The sequence below is a fragment of the Cygnus olor genome, chromosome 7 (genome assembly GCF_009769625.2).
Source record: "Cygnus olor isolate bCygOlo1 chromosome 7, bCygOlo1.pri.v2, whole genome shotgun sequence".
In the NCBI taxonomy this organism is placed as follows: Eukaryota; Metazoa; Chordata; class Aves; order Anseriformes; family Anatidae; genus Cygnus; species Cygnus olor.
The window spans coordinates 9218060-9240289 of NC_049175.1; the positions used below are offsets into that span (position 1 = coordinate 9218060).

Genomic DNA, 22230 nt, shown 5'->3' on the forward strand with positions numbered 1-22230 from the left:
TTTCTTGGCTGCTGGTCTTGTCTGCTCACCTCTCCTAGATCTTGGCTCTCCCATACTTGGCCCTAGTTTCTGCTCTCTTCTGGTGAGCAGTAAAGTTTCAAAAGACTACTACTGGGAGGTTTTGAGACATTTCAAATCTTCAGGCAGAATTGTATTTCCTTTGCCCTTTGTAGGGACTGCAGCACTCTACAGACAATGGCAGTGAAGGCGCAGATGCTGGTAGTGATCACTGGGCACTGAAATGAAATTTGTAAGCGCAACATGAACAGCGCATTAATTACAAGGCCTGTTTAGAAGAGGCCATTATTTCTTCGGATGGGTGATTGTGAATGAAGAATAAGTGAAGGAAGCATTTGTTTACTTCTTTGGTTCTTTTTTTTATACGTTCCTAAAAAGGAGCATCTGTCCTTTTGCATAGTGTTTTTATTACAGTTTAAAAATGATTATGCAAAGTGACTCCACAGGGCATCTCCTGTAACCAATAATAAATACACAATTATACATAGAAGGATTCTTTAAAGTCCACCCACTTCCTCTTTAATTGTTGGAGTACAATGGCATGTTTCTTCCTTGCTTCCCATCTGTCTGTAATATTACTACTAAGACCAATGCATCCACGTTCTTCAGTTGCATATCAATATGGGGTTATTCTTTCCTGGAGCTGCTGCAGAGACAGTATAATGAAGCCCCAAAACCAGGATTGCATATGGTCTAGTTCCCAGTGCATCGTCTCACTGCATAAACATGTCGGGAGATGGTCTTTGCACTCAACAGGTGTGTTGGTCTGCTGGCAACTTTAAAACCCAACATTTTCAAATCACCTCTCTGCCTAATCATTCTGTGATGAGTTTGTAAGCTTCGAGACTGTTTATGTCTGCTCCTCAAATCACTTTCAAGTGTTTGTTTTTTTATGTTTATATTATCTGGGGTAAAACAGGCATTAAATCATGTACTGTGTGAAAATACTTTTTTTAAAATCTTGACTATAAATTGAGTACAATTGGAGGCATTGTACCCTTGGTCTATGTTGGGTTTAAGTGAAACTTTATGTACATTTCAGGGTCTGTACATATGCATAAAAACTCAGAATGCTGTGACAGAATCACCGAGACCCTTCCTTTCACCCTCCTTCCCAAAAGCAGTAACAGTTCAGTGCTTCATCTTAAAGCATTTTTTATCTAATTGAAATTTTCCAAGCTCACAAAATTTGGCAGCAGGCAAATGAAGATATTTGTGACTCCTGATGGAAAATCATTTTCCAATAAACATTCGAGTATATTTTCATGCTAGTCAACATGACGGGTGTGTGGAAACCTCAAAAAGATGGCAAAAGCTTTTTTGCTTGACCTCTAACTCTTCATGTCAGATTTTCCCTTTACTTGAAGCAAGTGAAAATCATGTTGTTTTGTGTTCAAGCACAGAAGCATATAATAGAGCAATGATTTCTTCCCCCTACCCATGCTGTGATCTTACATGCAATGCTTTTTTTTTTTTTTTAAGTCAAATTCAGGCTTCTAGACTTGATGATACATTGTATCACCCCTTTAAGGTGTATACTTTCCCACTTTTTTCCCTCACTCCCTGCCGTGTGGTGTTTTTGCCTGTTCTTCCAATTAACTTCCCCAGGGGTGCCACCAGACACCTGGGGGGCTCAGCTGTGCCCTCAGGGTGCGGCTGCCAGAACTTTCTGGAACCTTACAGAAGCGGCGGGACCAGGAGTGGGGGGGTGGCCCCACCCTCTCCTCACAGAGCGCCTCAGGCCCTCAGCCAGTACCAGGGCACTCAGAACGGGCTCCAAATTTATCCTCAGTCCCACCATGCTCCCTGGCTCCTCCATGCAAGGCGTGTTCAGGAGCAGCCCCAGCCAGCTCAGCCCTGTGTGGTGACCCCCAGCCACTGCTTCGCCATTGTGACTGAAAGGAGATGGCGCCTGCAGGCTGCCAAACTGAGGCCAGCCGTGCTGTCTAGCACACAAAGGTAAGGATTTCCCAGCTGTGGGGAGCAATTTGGGTGCAAAAGCCTTTCTGTGTCATGAGGTAAACCTGGAGGAGCTGCTGATGAACAATGCTCCAGGTAGAGAGGGTTGGTGGTGAGGAGTGGCCCCAGGGTCAGGGAGGGATGGGGCACTCAGTGCTGTGCTGTGGGGTTGTGAGGGGAAGCACCTGTGTTTATCACCTCGAGCTGCTGCCTGAGCTGCTGCGAAATGAGGAATGCCAGCCTTGGTGAGCAGAGGCAGGAGGAGTAGTATCCAGGAGCACCATGCTAAGGTAAGTCCTCTTAAAAATTTTGTGGAAGAAACTGTCTGGAAAGTTGTCTGTGGCCCAGCTGCATCTGGGCACACAATCCCTTTCTTTGCTCTCCCTTGCACACACAATGGGGCCCTTCACAGCAGGAGCTGGGGCTCTGTCTGTGGAGGCAATGCATTGTCCGTATGCTGGGTGGTCCCTAAAGCCTTCGAGGTCTGGCTGTGCGGTTGGGTGTTGATGCCTGGATTTGGGCCACGGAAGGACTGTAGAGGATGTTTTATTCTCCAAATACTTGATTTTTAACTTGTTTTAAAGTGCTGTGTTGTAGCCAGGGGTATTTCAAATTGTATATTTAGTCTCATTGAGGCCTGGTTTGCCAGGTGCAGGCATAAGCAGTTACATGAAGTGACATAAAAGCAGGCACAGGGAAGGAAGGTCCCCTGTGTGGCCAGCCACACGCTTGGGGTGCTGTGCAAGCAGAAATGGTGTGCTTCTGTTTATGACACTGCAAGATTTTAAGCTGCCTTCCAGTGTGATAAGCTGTGTGATGAGTTTAGGGCTCGGCTTTGTGAGAAATCGCATATTATTCACACAGGTTGTGAGTCATCCAAATCAGAGTTTTAAAAACAAACAGGAAGTACAAAAGCTTGTTGTAAGAAGTAGCTTTGGTGTAGACAGTTAAATATGTTTGGTTATTTAATATCTATGCAATCTAACCTTACATCTTAATTCCTTAGTCTGCGCCTATTTGTTATCTCTGTGTAAATACAAGAGCAATCAAAAAGCAGTTGTGATTCAAATTAAGAGTACTTTTAAACATATGATAAAGGAATTGCTTTGCATTTCGAGTCTCTGATGCTCTTGCAAAGGATAGGAGTAAAGGCACTAGCAGCAGATGGCAAAAATTTCCAGCAACAGGCAGTATGACATCTAAGTAGAGCTTTCCCAACGCCCCTGCTGTGGCAGCAGATGGAGAGATTGGCAAGTAGGGAGGACGTTACTTCCATGGCGTGCACTGCTCCGAAAGACCGGCTTTGCTGGGGTGAGCTGGGTTGGCAGAACAGAGCACACTGCAGCAGCCAGGGCCGAGGGGAGAGTAACAAATGCTGAGAAGGGGATTCCAAAGGCACCACAGAAATGTAGCAAAACTTCTAATGGCATTTTGAGGTTTTCATTGCTTTTGACCTTTTGTGACCTTTTTCCAGGGCAAAATATCAGTACTGTGGCTTTCCATCAACCCGCATGCACACACATACACACAAAGGCATTTCAGCATTCTGTAAACCTCTGCAAAACATCCAGAAGCTTCAAAATCTTTCTGTGCCCTGTTGTTTCTGGGACAAATCAAACTTAAATATCTGAGCACATCATTCAGATAATTGCTGTCATCTGTACTTGCTAGCAAAAATGTTAAAATAATGTTTAATTGTGCTAGAAAAAGAACCCATTTTTCTTCTGCTACAACTTTGATTTCATCAGAACTGGTAGAAAATGATTTTTTAATGAAATCTTCTAGGTTAGTTCTCTTACATCATGCCTTATATACCCCCTCCTGTTTTCTTGCAATTCACTTAACCCATCCAAAATAATAAAACTTTTCTATCTCTTCACAACTTTATAAGTAATCTCTGTAGCTCTGACATTTGAAATTGTGGTTCCAGCAGTCGGATTAGTATGTGGAAATGTCAGCTTTTTGGCCTTGTGGTGACTAGCTAATTATTATTAAGGGCTTTGGAACGATATCCTTAACTGCTAAGAAGTACAAATTAAAAGACTCCCAAATGAATTAGTTATAAACATTGAGGATTTTCTAAGAGTTGTTGATTGATTGCATTGCTGAATATTGAATATGTTTTAATAGAAATAGCATTTTCTTCTCTGCTTTGCAAGCTTTACTGTCTGTGTGGAAATGAAGTGTCTTTCGGGTAGTTATGGGGCTGGCACGTCTGATGTGAATCCCCTATTGCACCTGTAGAAAAGTGTGCTGGGACTTCACAGTGTGTTTGGTGCAGTGAGAAAAGGTGTGCTTCTGTTGTGCTGTGAGAGTGGTATAGGGGAGGTTAATGAGTTTCTGGTGTCGACGAGGAGCACAAGGACAGCTGCAGCTCACATGTAGGTCATAAGCAATAAAGGAAACTTCTGTGTGAGTCTCACTGATCAAAGATTATTTTTTTCCTTTGCATGTAAAGCTGTAGTGTGTCAAAGTTGCTCTTATTGAGTTCATACAATACACTTGTAGCTTGCTGAAACTCTGTCTGAGGACAGTGACCTGTGAGTTGTGGTTTAAAATCTGCCGCTGAGCTTTGAGGTGCCCAGAGGCACTGTCTGGACTCATCAGGAATCGTGAAGCAGCTGTATTTCATAAGAGTCTGGAAGCTGGCCGGGTAATAGCCTCACAAAACAACATCGTTCTGGCTCAAATGATGAACTTCGTTAGATCATTATAGCCACACATATTAAAGAATTTAAAACAAGCTTTTACAAGATTACATAAAAATATCACATGTTTAGAGGTTTTATAACTAGTGAAGTCTGAGAAAATTACCTACTGCTTATTAAACTTTCTTCCATCCTCAGAGTTCCATAGTCAACAACACTGGAGTACTTTGGCTATTGCTCTCTTATATTTTAACCGAAGAAAATAAGTTAAACATTTTGGTAGTTTGGACATTTCAGTAACAAATAACTGTTTTATATGGTTTGTGGAATTGCAATAACTTCTGCTTCTGTGTTTTTCTTTGCTCATATGGTTCATGTAATTTCAGGAAGAAAGGTAAAAGACTTGAGATGTGGTTAGGGGAGTCAGTGATTGTTTTATTTCTGCGATTGTCCTATTCTAAATAAATTTAGGTATTAGGAAGTTGTTTTTTAGGAAAATAGTGAGTTGGCATTGAATCAAATGCAGTACAGTAAATAGAAGTTTTAGTGCAAACAACAGGAGATGCGGCCGAGTTTAAGGTAGATTAAGAGTTTGGCTAAAGCTGATCGTCAGAGTTAAGATAAGCATGTGTGGTTTTGCTTGTTTTTACCACATAGAAGTTTAGTTTTTGTATGTTTGGTTTTGCATGTATATGTGATTGTGGGATTTTAATGCAGGTTTCTACAACATGCTACTTATTTATTAAAATCAGAAGATTAGCTAATGATTGATCTTTAGAGGTCTTGAAGTTGTAGAGGATGAGATGCCCTGTTTGGTGTAAGCAGATGATAGTATACCTGAGAACAGCCACGGTGGGGTAGGTCAAGGTTCATCTGGTCCAGGAGTGCGTTGTCAAGAGCCAAGAATATTCCCTAGAATTTCCTTTCGGACTCTAGCAGATTACTCAGAGGCTTCCAGACAACTGGATCAGTTTTTATTTTGATAGTTATGTTGAGAAGATGGGGAAAAAAGGTCCACAATTTAATTATCTAAATGTCTTTTTTCAAAGTGCATCTGAGGATTGTGCCTGGGGCAGCCTGGCCCTCTCTGGGGGATCCGTCCCTCTCTGCCTGCTTTACGGGCAGGGGCAAACTTCCATTGCTGACACAGCCTTAACCGAGCTTCGTTAGGCAAACTTGGGACTTCTTTTTTTTTTTGGTCTTTTTTGATATTTTAAAGTGTTGACCTCATTTTTTGATCTTCCCAAAGATTGCCTGAGTAAAATATATGGGTGAATGTCGGGTGTGGGAGAGACATGTTCACGTGTTACTGTGTTGTCCCCAGAGTGAGAAAGGGGTGAAACAAACTCTTCAGTGGCTGAGGCCAGGCTTGTTCCTTGCTGATACAGGTTGCAACACTTGCCCCATGAGTGATGCCCTTGTGATACAATGCTGGGAAAATGTTCTTTCTTTCTTTTTTCTTTTTTTTTTTTTAGAAGAAAAATGTTGTTTTTGTTATTCAAGTCTACAAGTTTGCTTTCAAGTTCTTCATGAAATCTCCAGAGCTTCCCCTTCCCAACCAATGCAGCCCATGATTTGCAGCTGACCCCTGTGGGGTGAAGTCATCAGGAGAAAGTTCTTGTTTTCCTGTATCTGCTTTCCAACACAGCCTTGTTGCTTTATTAATTTTACCGGCTTAGACATGTGTTTTAAGTCTGACTTACGTTATGTTAGGAAATCCTCCCACAGCACAGACCTTTCTAAACATTGTTGGCTTACGGGAACAAGATCATTCCCATTGCACGCTGGCCTTCAGAAACAGGCTGACGTTTGTGCGCAGCAGCCACATGCACCAGGAGGCAGGGCAGCTCAGTCCCCTTCCTGTTTGCAGAGTTGAGTGAAAAACAACAACAAAATAGAACTGCTATTGTCTGAGAGAGGCCTTTCTGCATTAAAATGCACATCAAGACTGTTTTTAATTAAAAAATAAAGACAGACGTGTTTGCAGGCAGGAGGCTCCTGAGAGCCTTGCACGCAAGTGTGGAGGAGGTAGACAATACATTTGTGTCTGTTAGCCTGCCCAAAAGAACCGGGCAGGAGTGTCCGACTGAACGACTAACAGGCAACGCTGTCCCCATCCACCAAAAAAAGAAGTGAAAAACTTGGGGGGAGTATCTGGCATTTCTCTGAGGAATGCACTAATCCCCACCGTGGTGCGAGAGCACTTCACGACCGCACACTGGCACTCGTTTGCTGCGCTCGCTGCCAGTTTCCCTCCCACGCGTGCTCCGTCCCAGAGGTAATGTGAGTCTGGATGCTGGACAGCTAATCAACTGTAGGAAAATTAACAGTCTGGAGACAGTTCCTCTGTTGCGAGGTGCTTGCTGTTTAATAAAACGCAGCACGTTGTCACGTATCGCATACTTACACGACCCTGCTGGCCGCCTGCTCTGTTGGCTTTTGTTTTTGGCTGGGTTTTAGCATTTCTCGGAGTTGAATTTCTCTCTTCTGTTGCTGTTGCCGAGGGGAGGATGGGTGCGAGTTCGGTGCTGGGGAAGGCAGCTGAGGTCCTTGACTGCCCTGCATTTTCCCTGGGGGTCAGCAAGTTCCTCTGGTTATCCCTGGGCGCCAGCTGGGAGAGAGACCTGCCTCATGGAAACTGCATTGCAACCCATTGGTGGCTGTTCTGGGGAGAGGATGCTGAAGGGGAGGTGAAGCCCCTTCTGTTAAAGGGTGCGCAGGTTCTTCTTGTGGTGATTCTTGCACAGAAGAGAGGAGGCCTGCATGTGAGCCCCAGACCTTAGGTTGTCTGCACCTCACAGTGGTCAGGACTCTGGCATGTGCAAGCCAGCCCATCCCTTTTGAAAAATTAAAAAACAAACTGAAGTCATTCTTCTGCTATGACCAGCGAAAGATAACTCCACTGGGACGTCCGTGAAATACTTTGTGATTTACCACCTAGTGTTTGGGTAACGGCAGCACTGTCCCATTCTAGCAAGGGCAATTCGGGCAGTGGTGCATGCAGCGGACACAAATCCTGGTCAGCGGGCCGTGCCTGCGGGCCATGCGCTGCACAGCCCCTGTGCTCTGGCCCAGCTACTGCCCTGCTCGGGAGGAGCTCTGTTTGCCCCATCCAACAGGCCAACAAATGTGTACAACTGCTGTCATTCTTCCCTTCGGCTTCAGCTCACTTTCAGCATGTATCACATGCCGTACATTTATTTAGGGACTAAAACGATGCTTTTCCCATGATTAAAATATCCAGAAGAGACAGCAAACAATACACCCTGACTGTTAAGGACGGTTTTTCATGTTGGCTTTGCTGAAATATAGGAATCTCCATTACTTTACCTTTTTCTAAGTATTTTAAACCCTTTATTTTCCAGCTCCATAACATCTGAAAAATTTAGCAGGAATTTCGCTTGCTTATTTGCGGTTTCTTCCAGGCTTTGGCAGCTCTGCTAACCTTCATTCTCTTGAGCGCTGATATCAATCTTGGTAAAAACACCCACAAATTGAGCATTGAACATGTCAAGGGCTGAAGTTGCTCTCATGGAAGTTTATTTGCTAGTACATAGAGTGCTTTTAGGAACATGAAAGAAAAAAAATTCATGCAGCATATCACCTCATTGACCTTCAGCTTCGGCCCGACCCGTTTTACGTATGCTGGGGAAGTGGCCAGGGAAGCTCCTGCCAGCCCAAAGAGCTGGTTGGTGTCAAGCAGCTGTGGCAGCACATCGTTCTCTGGGGTTACTGTCATGGGCCAGAAAAGGAAGCTGCAGCTCAGAAAACAGCAGAGGCATGTGGCTGGAAGAGGTATGCAGTCTTAGGCTTGTCCAGAAACAACTGAGGTAACGTTTTAGAGGGGTAATTTAGCAAAAGGAAATCGCTGTCCTCCCACCCGTCGCATGCATGCAGGCAGGGAGGGGTGGCCAGACGGAGGCAGAGGAGGGGGGATGTTTTGTAATGACATGGTAACGGTGTTGTCTGGAGAGCAGCAGAGACTTTGTCACTGTCTCAAAATAAACAGATGACTTTGGACATGGGAGAAAATACAGCAGCTCCTCAAGAAGACGTCAACTGCTGCCGTCAGCAGAGCTGCGCTCTCACTGCAGGAAAAGCAGAGCCTCTCATCTGGAGATGAGAGCTGTGAGGAGAAATTATTTTCTGCTCTTGGCTTCCCAGCCAGGCAGGAGAGGAGTCCCTGGGGTCCCAGCCACTGCCTGTCCTGGTCCAGTCAGCCCCTGGGGACCGCTTGCTTTTCCAGGCAGAAACACCTCTGAGGAAGGATGGTGTGTGAACTGTTGCTTTTATGTGCTGGAGGAAAAATCACTACGAAGTCTCTATGGTTATATCCACTGCTAAGGAACAAATGGAAAATATCAGCATGCAAAGAATTTTAATTGTTAGGGTGTTAACCTTTCCTCACCAATGAAACCAGTCCTGGCGTGCTTCAGCTCTTGTTAGGGAGCCAAAATATAGTCCCAATTCAATGTAAGCCAATGTTGTATTTTATTAGGAACTTTTATACCTTAACATTTGTCTTAGGTGATTCTTTAAAGTCCTGTTGGCAAAGCAGACGTTGTAGCAGCCATCTGAGAGGTGCAGGATCTCAGGTGTGTTCCTACAAGCTCAGCAGGGCTGCCCCCACCTTGGGGAAATGCTTCATCATGCTTCTCCTTAGTGGTGCTGGTCCATGGTGGGTGCTGAGATTTGTCAGTGTGGCCTTTCTCAAAGCTAGGCTCCTCACTGAGCCAGCCTGCTGCTCCGCTTATAGCAAAAATGTTAAAGTACTGACTTTATTTTATTCTTCACTATTATTTTTTCTCCATCTCAGGGTTGCAGGCACAGCGTTGCTTGGTGTTGGTTTCTGACAGTATCTCAAGGGTGCAGAAGGTGTTGTGTTTGCAAGGCCTGCACATCTCTGTGCTGCAGAGCTGTGCATCTGTGTGCCCCCAGGGAAAGCGCGGGGAGAGGGCTGACAGGGGAAGGGCAGGGCAGTCCCCACTGAGAGGCTGACAAAAACATATGCTTGAGTTTGTCTCTGGGGCTGTGTTGGGCTCTGACTGCAGAAACTTGGAGTTTTCAGCATCTGTGAAAATGTATACCATTCCTCTATCTGCTCCAACAAAAATAGTCTGCTCTCCATACGTTATAGGGGCTGGGTTTGTTCAGCACCTAAATAAAGACAGAAGTGAATTTTCTGCACATCATGAAGCATGTAGTTCCAAAGAATTTCTCCCTAGGTATTCCGAGTCCCGACAGGGTCTGTTCCCTTCTGATTGCTATATCCCAGGTATCTAAAGCTGCAGTCACACAGTATTTGTTATTTGTCCACCTGAATCGCTTCTAATGGGCCCAGGTCTTCTGCAGTTGGGGCTGATCCTCTGACGGCAGTGCTGCATGCTCCAGCTGTCCACATCTGAATCAGACAACTACAAATTTGCCAGGCATTTGATCTAGGTCTCGATCTGAAACTGAGTATTTTAGAGGTTGTTTTTTTTTGTTGTTGGGTTTTTTTTGCAGCCTATCAGGATAAGTATGGCACAACATTGATACAGGATTTTAGCTTGCAATTAAGAAAATCCAAGAGTCTTGTGAGCTTTGAAATATTGTCAACTCCAGTTGCATCCCAGGGTTGGAAGTGGAAGTTTTGACCCGCAGATGTTGCAGTAGTGAGGGCCATAACCCTCAGACCTTTTAGCTTACAGCAAGTAACAGGTGCAGGCAAAAGCTTGTCAGCGGCTTTTGTGCCCCAGCGCATACAGAGTTTTGGTTTGAGGATAATATTGGGATAAAGGTTGGGTCACAAAGCAAAGACTTTCCCTGCTGCTCTGCTTTCCTCTCCTCCTGTTTCCACATGCCCTTCCCATGTGCCACCGTAGCTGGCATTTTGCACAAGTGCAAACCAGAGTTTTTCTTTCAGTACCCTGGTGTTCTGTTAAGGCTCGAGGGATATCTGGGACTGCATGGCTGCAGTTCACCTGGGATCAGGGCAATTCCTCCAGTGCGCTTTAAATCCTACAGATGTTCCCTTCCAGCATTTGTGGCTTGTGGAGAGTTTAAAAACCAAGACTTACTTAAGCATTTATTCAAGTCCTTCCAGCAAAAGTCAAGCATGTGCTTGCTTCCTTCTTGCGTTCCTATTGCAATATTTTGGGCTCCCCAGACAGTAAAAGGCAAATTAGTTCACCAAGTCCCATGGAGCATCCACATCAAAAAAAGGTTGGTTATTTTTAATGTACCTCATGCTGCTTACACCACTATACTCTCCACCTTCCTGATTGCCTTCTTACAACGCCAATTTTCCTGAAAATAACTAAGACAAACTCTGTGAATACTTGGCTGTAAAGGTGGCGGTGGTTGTTTTTTTTCCTTTTTTTCTCCCCATAAAGCAGGAAAGAACAAAAATCTGTTCTCAGTTCCTCTACTTAGGTGTGAAACTTGCCAGACGGCTTTCATACCCTGTAGGCGCTCAGTTCCCAGGAAAAAGCGTAGTTTGTCTCTACAGTAATGAACAAGCTTTTTTAGATGTTAAGGCTATAAGAAGATAAAAGGTTTTGCTTATCCAAGTGAGCATTTCCACTGCGTTATCTCATTATTGTATAGTCACCTAAAAGGTCAACAGAATGAAAATCAATGTAATAGACTGATGTATTTAGTGAGCTACCTTTATACATACTTAAAAAAAAAAAAATAAAAAAAAAAAAATCACCCACAGTAACTCCAAGAGTGGCTTAAATGTTTTTCTTCCCTTCAGCCTAGTGTGGGCTTCCCAGTGTCCATTCCCACAGCAGTTTGGATAGAGCACATGTGGACAGCGATGGCTTGACTAAACCATTGATACAAATCTTCAGCAATCCTCTAGGTGACTGAAATTCATGAGATGTTTTTGAAATAACAGGTATCATGGGACCAAATTTTCTTTTGATGGACACTTTTCAAATTAACCTGCATGCAAAACTTGTATGTCATTTGGAAATGAAAATGAACCCAAACTTGGGAACTGGAATACTTCAAAATTTCTCTCTGCTCAAAACCTCTACCAAATGCCTCTCTGTTAGTTTCTCTCTACAGACAGGCTGGGAATGGACTTTACCAAACAGATTTTTGCCTGAGGAGCAATGTCTTCAACACATTTGCACTCGCCTTTCAATCTGAGGCACTTACCTAAATAGCAGCTTGGTTAATGGGGGGCTACTTGTTATTTGCGCAACATTTTTGTAAGCAATAAGGCTGGTAAAGACCTAGCAAGTTCTGAAAGGTTTTTTGACCTGCAGAGTAAGGACACAATTGAATTTGGTTATGCAGACCTCAACAGTGCCTTCTGTTGGAGCAGCACTTGCTGTGAGCATGTCTGTTCTTTCCACCCCAGTGCTGGGCCGAGGCAGCTCCTGAGCAGCCACATTTTTGTTTGTGGCTAAGCTTACGTGCCTATAAAGCTAGTGTGCTCTGGAGGACCTGTGTACAGCATGGTCTCATCGGGCACGAGGCCGTGTCAACAGTGGTGGTGCAGGCCTGAGCACCATGGGTACCTCAGGGCCTGGTGCTGATTGCTGCAGGGCCCTCCTCTGCCAGGCCTCAGAGCAGCTCTGAGGTTTGGGACTTCTTGCTTGAGAGTGCTGTGAATTGCATGCTGTGGTACTGCCCTGAACTCAGAATTTCTGCTGTTTACTATTAACAATGGAAATATGTTGGTATTGGTGTGAAAACTTGCTGTGCTTCCAGAAATTATGTCAAGGGACAAATTCCCATGTTATCAGCAAGGAGTTTTGGTTTCTTCTCATTTTTAGCATAGCTGTGTTTCATCAGGACTATGGGATAACTTTCTAGACTGAATTCTCTTCTTTTGAAATATTCTGCATAATTAAAATTGCACAAGTCTTTCTGTTAAAGAAAAAAATCACAAAACATGCAACATTATAAATAAAAACTAAGTGTAAATATTGTAGATATTTTTTGCACACACAAAAAAAGTTCCTGGTCCATTTGGTTCTTATCCAGTTTTCTCCACTTGTTGGGAAGCTTTCATGGACTTGATGCCACACTTCTGCACGCACTAAGGAAGAAACGATATCCCTGGGATAAGGAATAAGCTGCTTACAGGAGTCTTAATAGTAGTTGTTTCTCTTTTCTGGTGGAAGCCCATTAGAGGCATGTTAAAATGTTTTGAGCACTTTACGGTCTTCTGCTTTAAATACAGTATTTAGAGCCTTAGAGAAAGGAGCGAGTGAGATTTGCCTTGTAATCCAAGACAGCCTCCCCAGTGTGCTGTTCCCTCCAGCGTGGTTTTGTGATCACCCCCTCTGGCTGCTGCAGGGACCAGGGCAGTTTTGCAGCCCAGGTGGTTTATTCCTCATCTGAGAAGTGGAAATCCCCACTGCAACGCTCGCACAGAGCAGAAGTGCTGCCCCTTACAGAAGGGCCCTTTCCCCGAAATACGTATGCCAGCCCCAAGTCCCCTACAGCTTTGGGTTTTCTGGTACGGCACAGTGCTGCTCTCTTTGGGAGCTGAAGGGCTGCAGTGGTCCAGTGACAGCTTCCACCAAAGGACTTTTCTGGGTCTGAGGCCTGATGGGTGAGCAGATGGGGTGTGGGGATGGAGAGGGCACTGGGTGTAGGCATTTTTCTGCCAAAGACACTGCGCGTTCCTGCCGTGCTGCTGGTGCGCTGCGCAATGGTGTCACAGGCCCAGGAGTGCAAAGTCTGTCACTGAGAGCAGAGCTGTGCTACTTCCTTCACTCAGGGAAAAATCGTTATTTGTCTTAAATGCACTTCAGACCTTAAAGCTCAAATGGACAGTGATCCAGCAGAAGCCTTTCCACTAACCAGAGCAAATATTTTTTAAGGTTCGGGGAAAAACGTAGCATTCATTTCCCATTAAATGCACTTTTGTATTTTCTGATTTTGTTTAGGCTAGAAAATAAAGTCCTCAAAGGCTGAAAATTCTTTTTTCCCCTTCTACTTCCACCAAGACCCCCAAAAAGGAAGTTCTACGACTCTCGTAGGAAACCTCTTCTTGTGAACTTGCCAATCTGTATCCAGCTCAGGCACAGCCATGGCTTTAGTTCAACAATAAACCGGTCTCCAGCTGTTTGGGCCTGATACTAATAGCCAAGTTCACCCATTTGTTCTTAAATTATGTGCCTTTTGGGCTGCAGAGCAGGCTCTTTGACCGGCAGCTGAATGTTGGCAACCTGACTGCGAGGCTGATGACAGCCACACGGGCTCGAGCTCATAAATCCACTTTTTGGAGATATGTGTGTACTACCCAAATCAGTAAAACACCGCAGTGTTAGCCGCAGACCTCAGATACACAAATCATTAAAAAAAGACAACGTTAGCTGCCTGGTTCTGAGTTCCTTAACTACGGCATCACCCTGGGCACCGGGCTGCAATTTTGTCTCAGCTGTCACAGCCAGCTTGTCTTTGCTGCCAGTGTTTTCAAAGACTGGTGAAGTACCTGTCAGGTGCCCCGCCCCTGAGATGTGTTACTGGAGGCAGCACCCCAGGCAGACCAGGCTTTGTTAGCTCTGCCATCTCACCGTCGGTCCTGTTCTCCCCAGCTCCCTGGGTGTTTGGCACCATCTCTGCTCTCAGACAAGCTTCTCCCAGCATGGCTTTTCAGGTCCTTTATGGTGCTTCAGAAAGGACTTAACCTGGGCCTGCAGAAGCTCTTGTAGATGCTGTGAGGACTCTGGTTTGCTATTACGTGGTTTCTGAAGCTCAGTAGTCTGCTTTGTATCAATTTAATTGCATTTTAGAATGAGCCAATTTAATTAATGGTTTCCCTCAGGATATTAAATAGTAATATATCAGATTCCTTACTGAAATTTATAAACGTTAAATTGTCTCCAATTCATTTCTTTAGTCTAATTTTGTCCGTTTCTTTTAAAAATGCAATCAAGCTCATCTGGTAATATTTTCCTTTAATGAACATATGTTGTTTGATCGTCAAGATGCAAGTCACCTTGACCTCAGTTTCAATTAGCATTTCATGCTGGGTAGTACAGAATACGTGTTCTTGCTATATTATCTATTGAAAATTCACTTTTGATGTGAGGCTTTGGAAAATTCAATTTCAAATTTCCAAATAACCAAGGTTCTCAATAACCAAGGACAGCTCTCTGACAAGGAGCCTATTAAGCAGGGAAGGCTTTTACCCATAGACTCCTTAAAAATAATAGTTTCACACTGAAAAATGCTCTGCTCTGATTTTCCTCTCTGCGGTTGCTATGCCAGCAGTTTCATAGATCAGGGAGGCTTCACGTATTTTTTCCTCCCTGCAGTTGTGAAACCATCTGGGGCTTTGGTTGCATTTCTGTTGCAGTCTGGGAAACCTGTGCTTCTGAGGTGGAGGGATGACTTGCACAGGGAAGGGGAGAGGGGAGGCTGGGGTGCACGGGCCCTTCTGACTGCTGCACTGCTATGCTGAGGGTGCTTCTGCGGGATATAGCCGCCTGCACAGCCAAGGGGAAGAAGCCAAGGCTGACAGCTGGTTGAAAAAGTAGTAGGAGGATGCATAGTTTAGGTTTCCTATGAACCGGGACAGCTTTTGGAGCAAGTGTACACAAGAAAGATGGGCTTCACCTTGGCCATGCCTGGTTGGTTGCAGTTATTCTGGTGGCGTTATTCATCATTGAGGCTTATATGTTGGTTTTGTTTTGTTTTCCAAGCTAGAAGAACATTGGAAGAGTGCATAAATCTGGATGATGCATCACAAGCAGAGAAAATGATGAAAATTCTCTAATTGGGTAATAAAAATAATAGAATATAATAAAACTTGTGAAAGAATAACAAAGAACATTAAAAGTAAATAGTCCTTGATAATCACAGTACATAAAAATAGGCAGGGCAAGAAGCAAATGTAGATATATTCTATGCACAAATGCTGCAGATCCTAAACAGGAAAAAAAAAAAAAAAAACCGTGTGTGAAAAGCAGTGTCTGGTTTAAATAAGAATGTAGACACAAAAAATATGTCAAAAGCTTGGTAGAAGTGGAATGCTGTAATAAGAAGAAACAAATCATACGGCCATGACAGCTCTCACCATGAGAAGGCGTATTTATGCATCTATCATTTTTTAAGGTGTCAAGAACAACAAAACAACCCACTTGCTGTGGAATCTTTAGATGCATAGAAAAGTTACTGTAAGTACTTCAGCCCATGTTGTTCCTACAGATACTAAAACATTATAGGGAAAGAGGATTTCCTTCCCTTTTTTTTTTTTTTTGGTGGATTAATGGATATAAGTAGCTGAAGGGGGGAAAAAGGACTAATAAATAGCCAGGATCTCTATTGAGAAGCCAGAGCAAACCACTGTTCAATGAACTCATAATTATCTGGGGAAACAGGTGGCTATTGAGTGACAAAGTTTCTTGAAGATGTCAAATCACTTGGACAGTTTAAGCGGGTGTTATTCGGGATTGTTCAGGGCAGTGAGAATATGGGTTTTGCAATTCTGAGCCGCTAGATAAGAAAATGTCAGAGAACTTTGTATTGATGGAAACTGAATTTTAAGCTCAGTAGTGGCAGGAAATGCCTCCAGCAGTGCAAACTCAGAGATGAGCTCAAAATGATCTACTGGATTTTTAGGAAAGAGTTTGTAAGGTCATTAAAGGAACTTGTCTGAAAATGTAAGTTCAGTGCCACTAATGAGTATATCCAGGGAAGTTTTTCTCCCTGGTGACCAACGGGTAGGGTTTTCCTTATGTTTCTTGTTTCAAGGAAAGGTTCATCTTCATGCTATCACATTAGGTAAATGAAGCTTATTATCCATCCCTTTCACTTCTAATTTAATCCTCTGGTATTTGGGAGGGTGTGTGTACATTCCTGTTTTAAAACATGATAATCTTGTTTTTGCTCCAGCCTAGTTTCTCGTGTAAAGTTTTTGCTCTGAATCTTCTCAAAAGCTTTTGATGGTATTTGTATAGAGGTTGCTTGTTTGTTTGTTTTAGTATTAGAAATCTTGACTTCTGTGTCAGGGGTTTTTAATTATTCAGTTGAGATCTAGCACTGGTTACGATTTTATACAGTTGGGGTGATATATAGTTTGCAAATTTGGTGGCGTTTGTAGGTTTTCTTGTAAGGACTTCTTTTTGCTTTGTGGGCACTTCTTATCTATAGTAGATATTCCCAGCTTCTTCTCTTTGCTCTGTTTTCTCTTGACATGAGTAGGCTTGGGTGCAGTCTGATAGTTATGCTGGAAACAGTTACTTAATAAGTAAAGTAAAATCTGTTCCATGGAAGTTTAATTTCTGAAGGATTGTCTTTTATGAGAGGCTTCCATTCAGAGGCTGACTACATAGTGTTTAAAATTAACTTATCTTAAACAATCAGAAAAGAACCTTCTGGTTAAAAAAAAAAAAAAGGCCCCTCTCCCTTATGATTTTTGCTGTTTAATCTTTTTAAATAAATTTTAGTTTTTACACCATTATAACTTGGATGTGAATATTTAAATTGTGTTTGGACTGCTGACCAGAGCAGAAGCTACTGCAGAAGTCTCTCTTGCATTCACTGACTTGAGAATTGTGTAGGAAAATAATCAAAATGTGGTAAATCTCCATCTTCCTTCTCTGGATTATTACACACAGAGTGAAGTTCACTCCCCCCACATTCATGCTCAGTTTTGCAAACCCAAACTGCTGGGCAAGTGAAATTTATCTCCTCAAGGAACGGTTTTGGGATTCGTGCCCAAGGGCAGCTGACCAGATGCACGAGAAGGGAGGCCAACCATGGTGCAGGGAGAATGAGGGAATAGATTGTTTTATGAAATTTAAGCAGCAAAATGAACTGTAAAAAGAGTTTCTCATGCTTGGATGAAGGGTATATCTGCATATAGAAGTATTCATATTAAAATGTATTTCATACAGAAACATTTTACAACATACAAGCTTTTCCTTCTTACTGTTAAGATAACTTGTTCAGCAGATTTGTTTCCTGCAAATTTGTTCACTCTGCCCACGCAGATGCATTTGCTATTCTGTGCTGAACTGATCCACATTTAAAATAAAAAATATAAAAATAAAAATCAGAGGGTTTTTCACTGGAGTCTCTTTTCATTAGTGCCTTGCTGATAATATATGCAGGAAAAATGAAAAGAAGTCAAGTCATTTATTGTTTCATTTGAAGAAGTCGCTTAGGATTAATAAGATTATTCTTTTTCCATGAGAAGTATAATAGCTGACCTTTAAAAGAATGGTTTTATTGTTCTGACAAGATATTGAAGTACATTTTTAATGAAAACATTTTTCTAAGAATCACATTCTTAAATGTGAAAATTATAAATTATTTCATTGCGAGTGATTACTTATGCAACACCGCTGAAATCATAAACAAGAATTTAAACGGGAGAAAGATTAGCAGCCTCTCTGCTCATCTCTTCGTCCCCACCAAGGCTGGTAGAAATGTGAATGCAAGTTATAAATAAGGTAGTAGATATTTTAGAAACAGGTGTTTCTTGGTTGAATTGGAGCTCAACCAAAGTTTCAAATCTAGAACAGAAAGACAGAATTATCACTGTGTGTTAATTGCTATTTACTTAGACCTAAGCTAAAGAACAGTTGCAACTTTCGCAAATATTTGCTTTATATACGTTCTGAGAAGGAACTTAAATACTTCTGAGAATAACATTGGTTCAATTGCATTATAAATAGATCCTCTGAAAGGCAATCTCGATACCTTACCGCAGTTTATTTTCCTTTAAATAAGAAAGTAATATATTGTCCTATTTTATCATCCTTCAGAAATCTCAGGAGCATCCTCCATTAAGTGAGAGCTAATCAGAGCTGATATACACTTCCTCTTGCCTCATCACTTTGGTGTAAACCCTTGCCTTCAAGTAGGAATCAAACCATAAATAGGAATAAGTAGGAGAACTTAGACTTTCGTGCCTTCCAGTGTACCTTCTTACATTTGGGATATGCCTGTGTATAGCTCCAGTTGTGTGCTGCCTACAGAAAAAAATAGCAAGGAAAGAAAATGCCTTCCTCCTGGCACAAACAACAGAGGCTGCTGTAGGTGGTGGCTCTCTGGCCCTGTTGTGAAGATCTGTTTGGCCAAACCCCGGGGAGAGATGCACTTCCTCACCTTGGCCTGTGTTTCTCACCTTCTTCCCCTCTGTACTTTGGGCTGCCAGCTCCTGATCTGCAGTTCCATAAGAGAAAAGTTGACTGGAGGGAGAAGGAACAGCAGTTTCTGCAAGGAGATGATGGTTGGCAATGAAGTTGTTCCTTGGAAGAAGCAGCTGAATGTGAGTGAAAATGGCTCCAGCACCAGAGGAAGCATCCTGCCACATCCTCCCAAAGCTTAAAACAAGGGAGAAGAAATACAAAATGCCATGTATAGCAAATCCCACCCTCCTCATGCTGCTGGTGGAGGCAGCGACAGCCCTGTTTCCTCCCAGCTCCCCTCCCCATTTGTGGCTCCTGCGCAGAGGCTTTCAGTCGCTGCAGGGGAGCTGTGGAGCTCCCTAAAGACCGAGAGCACTCCTCTTTCTCCTTGGCTTTGCCCCAGACAACCTTCGGCAACTTCACAGGAGTTATTTCTTATTTACATTAGTGTAAGCGAAGGGCTCGGCTGCAAAAATGCTTTTTTGAGCCTCCCATAGAAAGTTTTCTAATGACTCATTCACCATGTACTTTCTACTGCTGGACTGATGATTTGTATGAAGAGCAAAGAGGAGCCTGGGAGGGGGGGAATACAAGACTATATTATATTTCTTGAATGCCCCCTTCCTCCTCGCGGTGCACAGAGCACTGATCCTTTGCCATCCCTGTGGTGTGTGATGTTTGACTCCACGTCTTGTAGTGCACATACGTCTTGCAGAGTGGGCCTGGAAAGTGCCGAATGCATTTGAGGTGGTGGACTACCTAGGAGGAGTTCTGTCTGTCTGGAGGCCTGCACAGCCTCCCTCCTTGCAGACTTCCACTTAACCCATCTTTGGTTTGTTTTACCTCCCTGGAGAGGAGCCCAGCCCCACTATTTCTCTGGCGCCACCCTTGCAAGTTGGCTGAACCATGTATATTTTTTACGTGTGTGTGTGTATGTATTAGTTTTGGGTAAGCAAATGCAATTGTGAGAACTTTTCAGTTTTTTTTTATTGCCATTGGCAGGGTTTAAAACCATTTGAAATACTGCCATGTTGGCTTGTGCTCTGTAAGAAATGGGGGGAAGGAATCAGCGTCTGCCAAATGGAAAAGGATAAAACTGGTGTAATGATATGTTGCAATCATGCTGCAAAACCTACCACAGTAAATTACTGCTGTAACAACCTCCTTCCTGTTGCTAAAGGCTCCAGCCCAGGCTTTTTCACATCTCTTCTCGATGTTTCACTTATTGAGAGAAGGTTACTTCTGCGACCCTCAGCACTGTGCGAGCGCTAAGCTGCTTGGAGGATGGGCTGAAGGGAAGGAAGCCAGGAGGGGCAGGTGCCTGCTTTTGGCCCAGGCAATACCCGACCTGAGCATCATCAGTCCCTGGTGGTTGACCAACCTGTGCCAGTCCCAGCGCTGCTGGCAGGGCTTCCCCAGCACATTGGTCTATGCTGCATGGACTGTTTTTTTTTCCCTCAGTTTGCTTAGTGGTGGTCAGTACCGCTATTTGTAGGTCACCTGAAGTTTTCAAGGCACTGCTTGCATAGTGCAGCTATCAGCACACTCTGCACTTGCGGCAGTGGTTTAGCCAGACTCGGTGGCCTGGGGAGATCTGAGGTGGCCTGTGGGAAATGAGCTGCATCTCCTGCTTTCATCCATCTCAGACGCATGTCCTCCCTGCAGATGTTGTGCTGTGCTTGGCACGCGGTAGTGTTTTTGTGAACACTGAATGAAGGAGTGAAGACAGAGAGAGGTCCAGAAAACCGAATTACTGTCCTGGTTTCAGTGATCCTCCTAGAGGGAGGGGAGAAGGTGACAGCCTCAGTGTGGGAAAGTTTTCAGGGCTGCTCTCCAAGTTGTTTGTGCTCTGTGGAGAGAGTGGTTTGGGTCTCCTGAATCCAACTGCGTGTTTCTGAAAGAATTATTCATCTGTTTAGTGGAAGGAGGAAAGAAAGTCTGCTTTTTGAGGGGAGAGCAGTGAGACCCTGGTGGTTTCAGAGCTGTAATGTGGTGGCCCTTTGACAGTGCTTTCCAGAAAAGTATCGTACAAAACTTCATCTGAAGGTTAGCACTGAAATAGGAAATCACTGGGAGAAGCTCAGAGCTGCCTCGTGCTTAACCTCTGCAAACCACCTCGTGTGATCCAGGCTGTCAGACCGGGGACCATGGTGACATCTCTCGTGTGGGTTTCACCTCATCCTGGAGTGATGGCCACTGAGCACTGAGGGTGCTGGAGTTGCACAGAGCCGCACTAGGAGACCCTGAGAGTGGGGTGTGATGGGAGCACTCATTCCTCGAGGCACCTTCCAGGCTGGTGACCCATGGGGCTCCCCGCACCCTGTGCTAGTGTGCGTGCTTAACTGGGTGCTGCTTCAGCTGCTCCCAGCCTTTCCACAGCCAGCCCTGCTGTGCTGTTTCCCTTGGATATGAATGGAATCTTTCTATTTTTTCTTATAGGCTGTTTATACAATTAAATTTCCTTTCTTTTTTTTTAAAAAAAAAAAAAACACATCATTAGCTTCCTGTGCTTGAAGTTCACCACCACATCCTTGCATTCCCCAAGTCCCTAACCTCTGTTGCTTCCAGTAATAATAATAAAACGTGAAAAGGCTTGTTTTGTCCTCTGTACAGCTACAACAAAATGGATGTAGATTTAGCTATGCTTTTTCCCTCAGTTATCTGGCAGTGCTCGCTTTCTCTCTCTCCAAGTCTTCCCTGCGAGGAACGAGCACAGCTGATCACAGGGATAAGGTTCAGCTCAGGGAGCGTGTGCTGGCCAGGGAAATTTTTTCCCTTTGATGCCCATTGCTCCCCACCTCTGGTGTCTCACGCACGTTTTGCATTCTCCAAGCTCAAAGTCATCCGAAGGCACAGGCCAGAAGCAGCTTCTCTCCCCTGGCTGCACAGACCAGATCACCCCAAGGGGATTTTCCCTTGTTCAAGTCACCAGTGAAATATTTTGTATGGCTTAAGCTGAGGTATCCAACTATTTCCCAGCTCCAGCCAGCATGAACCAAAGGCTGTTAGGAAGAAACGCTGTCCGTTACGTTAATATGAGTAGTCAAGAAAAGCCCCAAGTAAAAGCTCTGAAAATACGGGCTGGTTTGCCAAATTCTTTCTTTCTCTTTTCTCTTGTGAGGTTAACTAGCCTTTCTCTCTTAAAATGAGATTTGATATTTATGGGAATATCTCATTCTCTGTAAAGATACTTTTTTTGTGTGTGAACAGACCAAACTACATATAAACTGCATGGAACAGATAGGTTGCAATATGTGTAAAAGAAATGGATATTTTTATATTACAAAAGTGAATGTATCTTATCCTTTCTTACAATGGATGCTCTCTATGGAAAATCCATTAAAAACAAGAAGGGAAAATAAGAAACTTTCTCTGCTGCTGATATAAAATGACAGAGGAGGAACTTTCTGAATTATAATGGGTCTAGCTAAAATACCTCCCCGAGTACTCTTTCCAAAAGAAGATTTAACAAGTCAGAAGTCCTGCATACCAACGGGATCAGTCTGGGCTACTTG

General features: G+C 43.6%; 1 protein-coding gene across 3 annotated transcripts in view; it reads left to right on the top strand.

Annotated features, from left to right (window-relative positions):
• The first annotated feature begins 1747 nt into the window (after positions 1 to 1747).
• The window catches only part of PHYHIPL (phytanoyl-CoA 2-hydroxylase interacting protein like), a 128634-nt gene continuing 108151 nt past the window's right edge, over positions 1748 to 22230 (top strand). The window contains exon 1 of one of the 3 annotated variants that reach the window (XM_040563674.1): positions 1748 to 1977. Coding sequence is in view for 1 of the 3 variants with exons in the window: in XM_040563668.1 (XP_040419602.1) it covers positions 8198 to 8420 (223 nt within the window). In the remaining 2 variants the exon portion in view is untranslated. Of the gene's footprint in view, positions 1978 to 2185; positions 2268 to 8182; positions 8421 to 22230 lie in introns of those variants that run through there. The other 2 variants (XM_040563677.1, XM_040563668.1) reach the window with 2 other exon arrangements.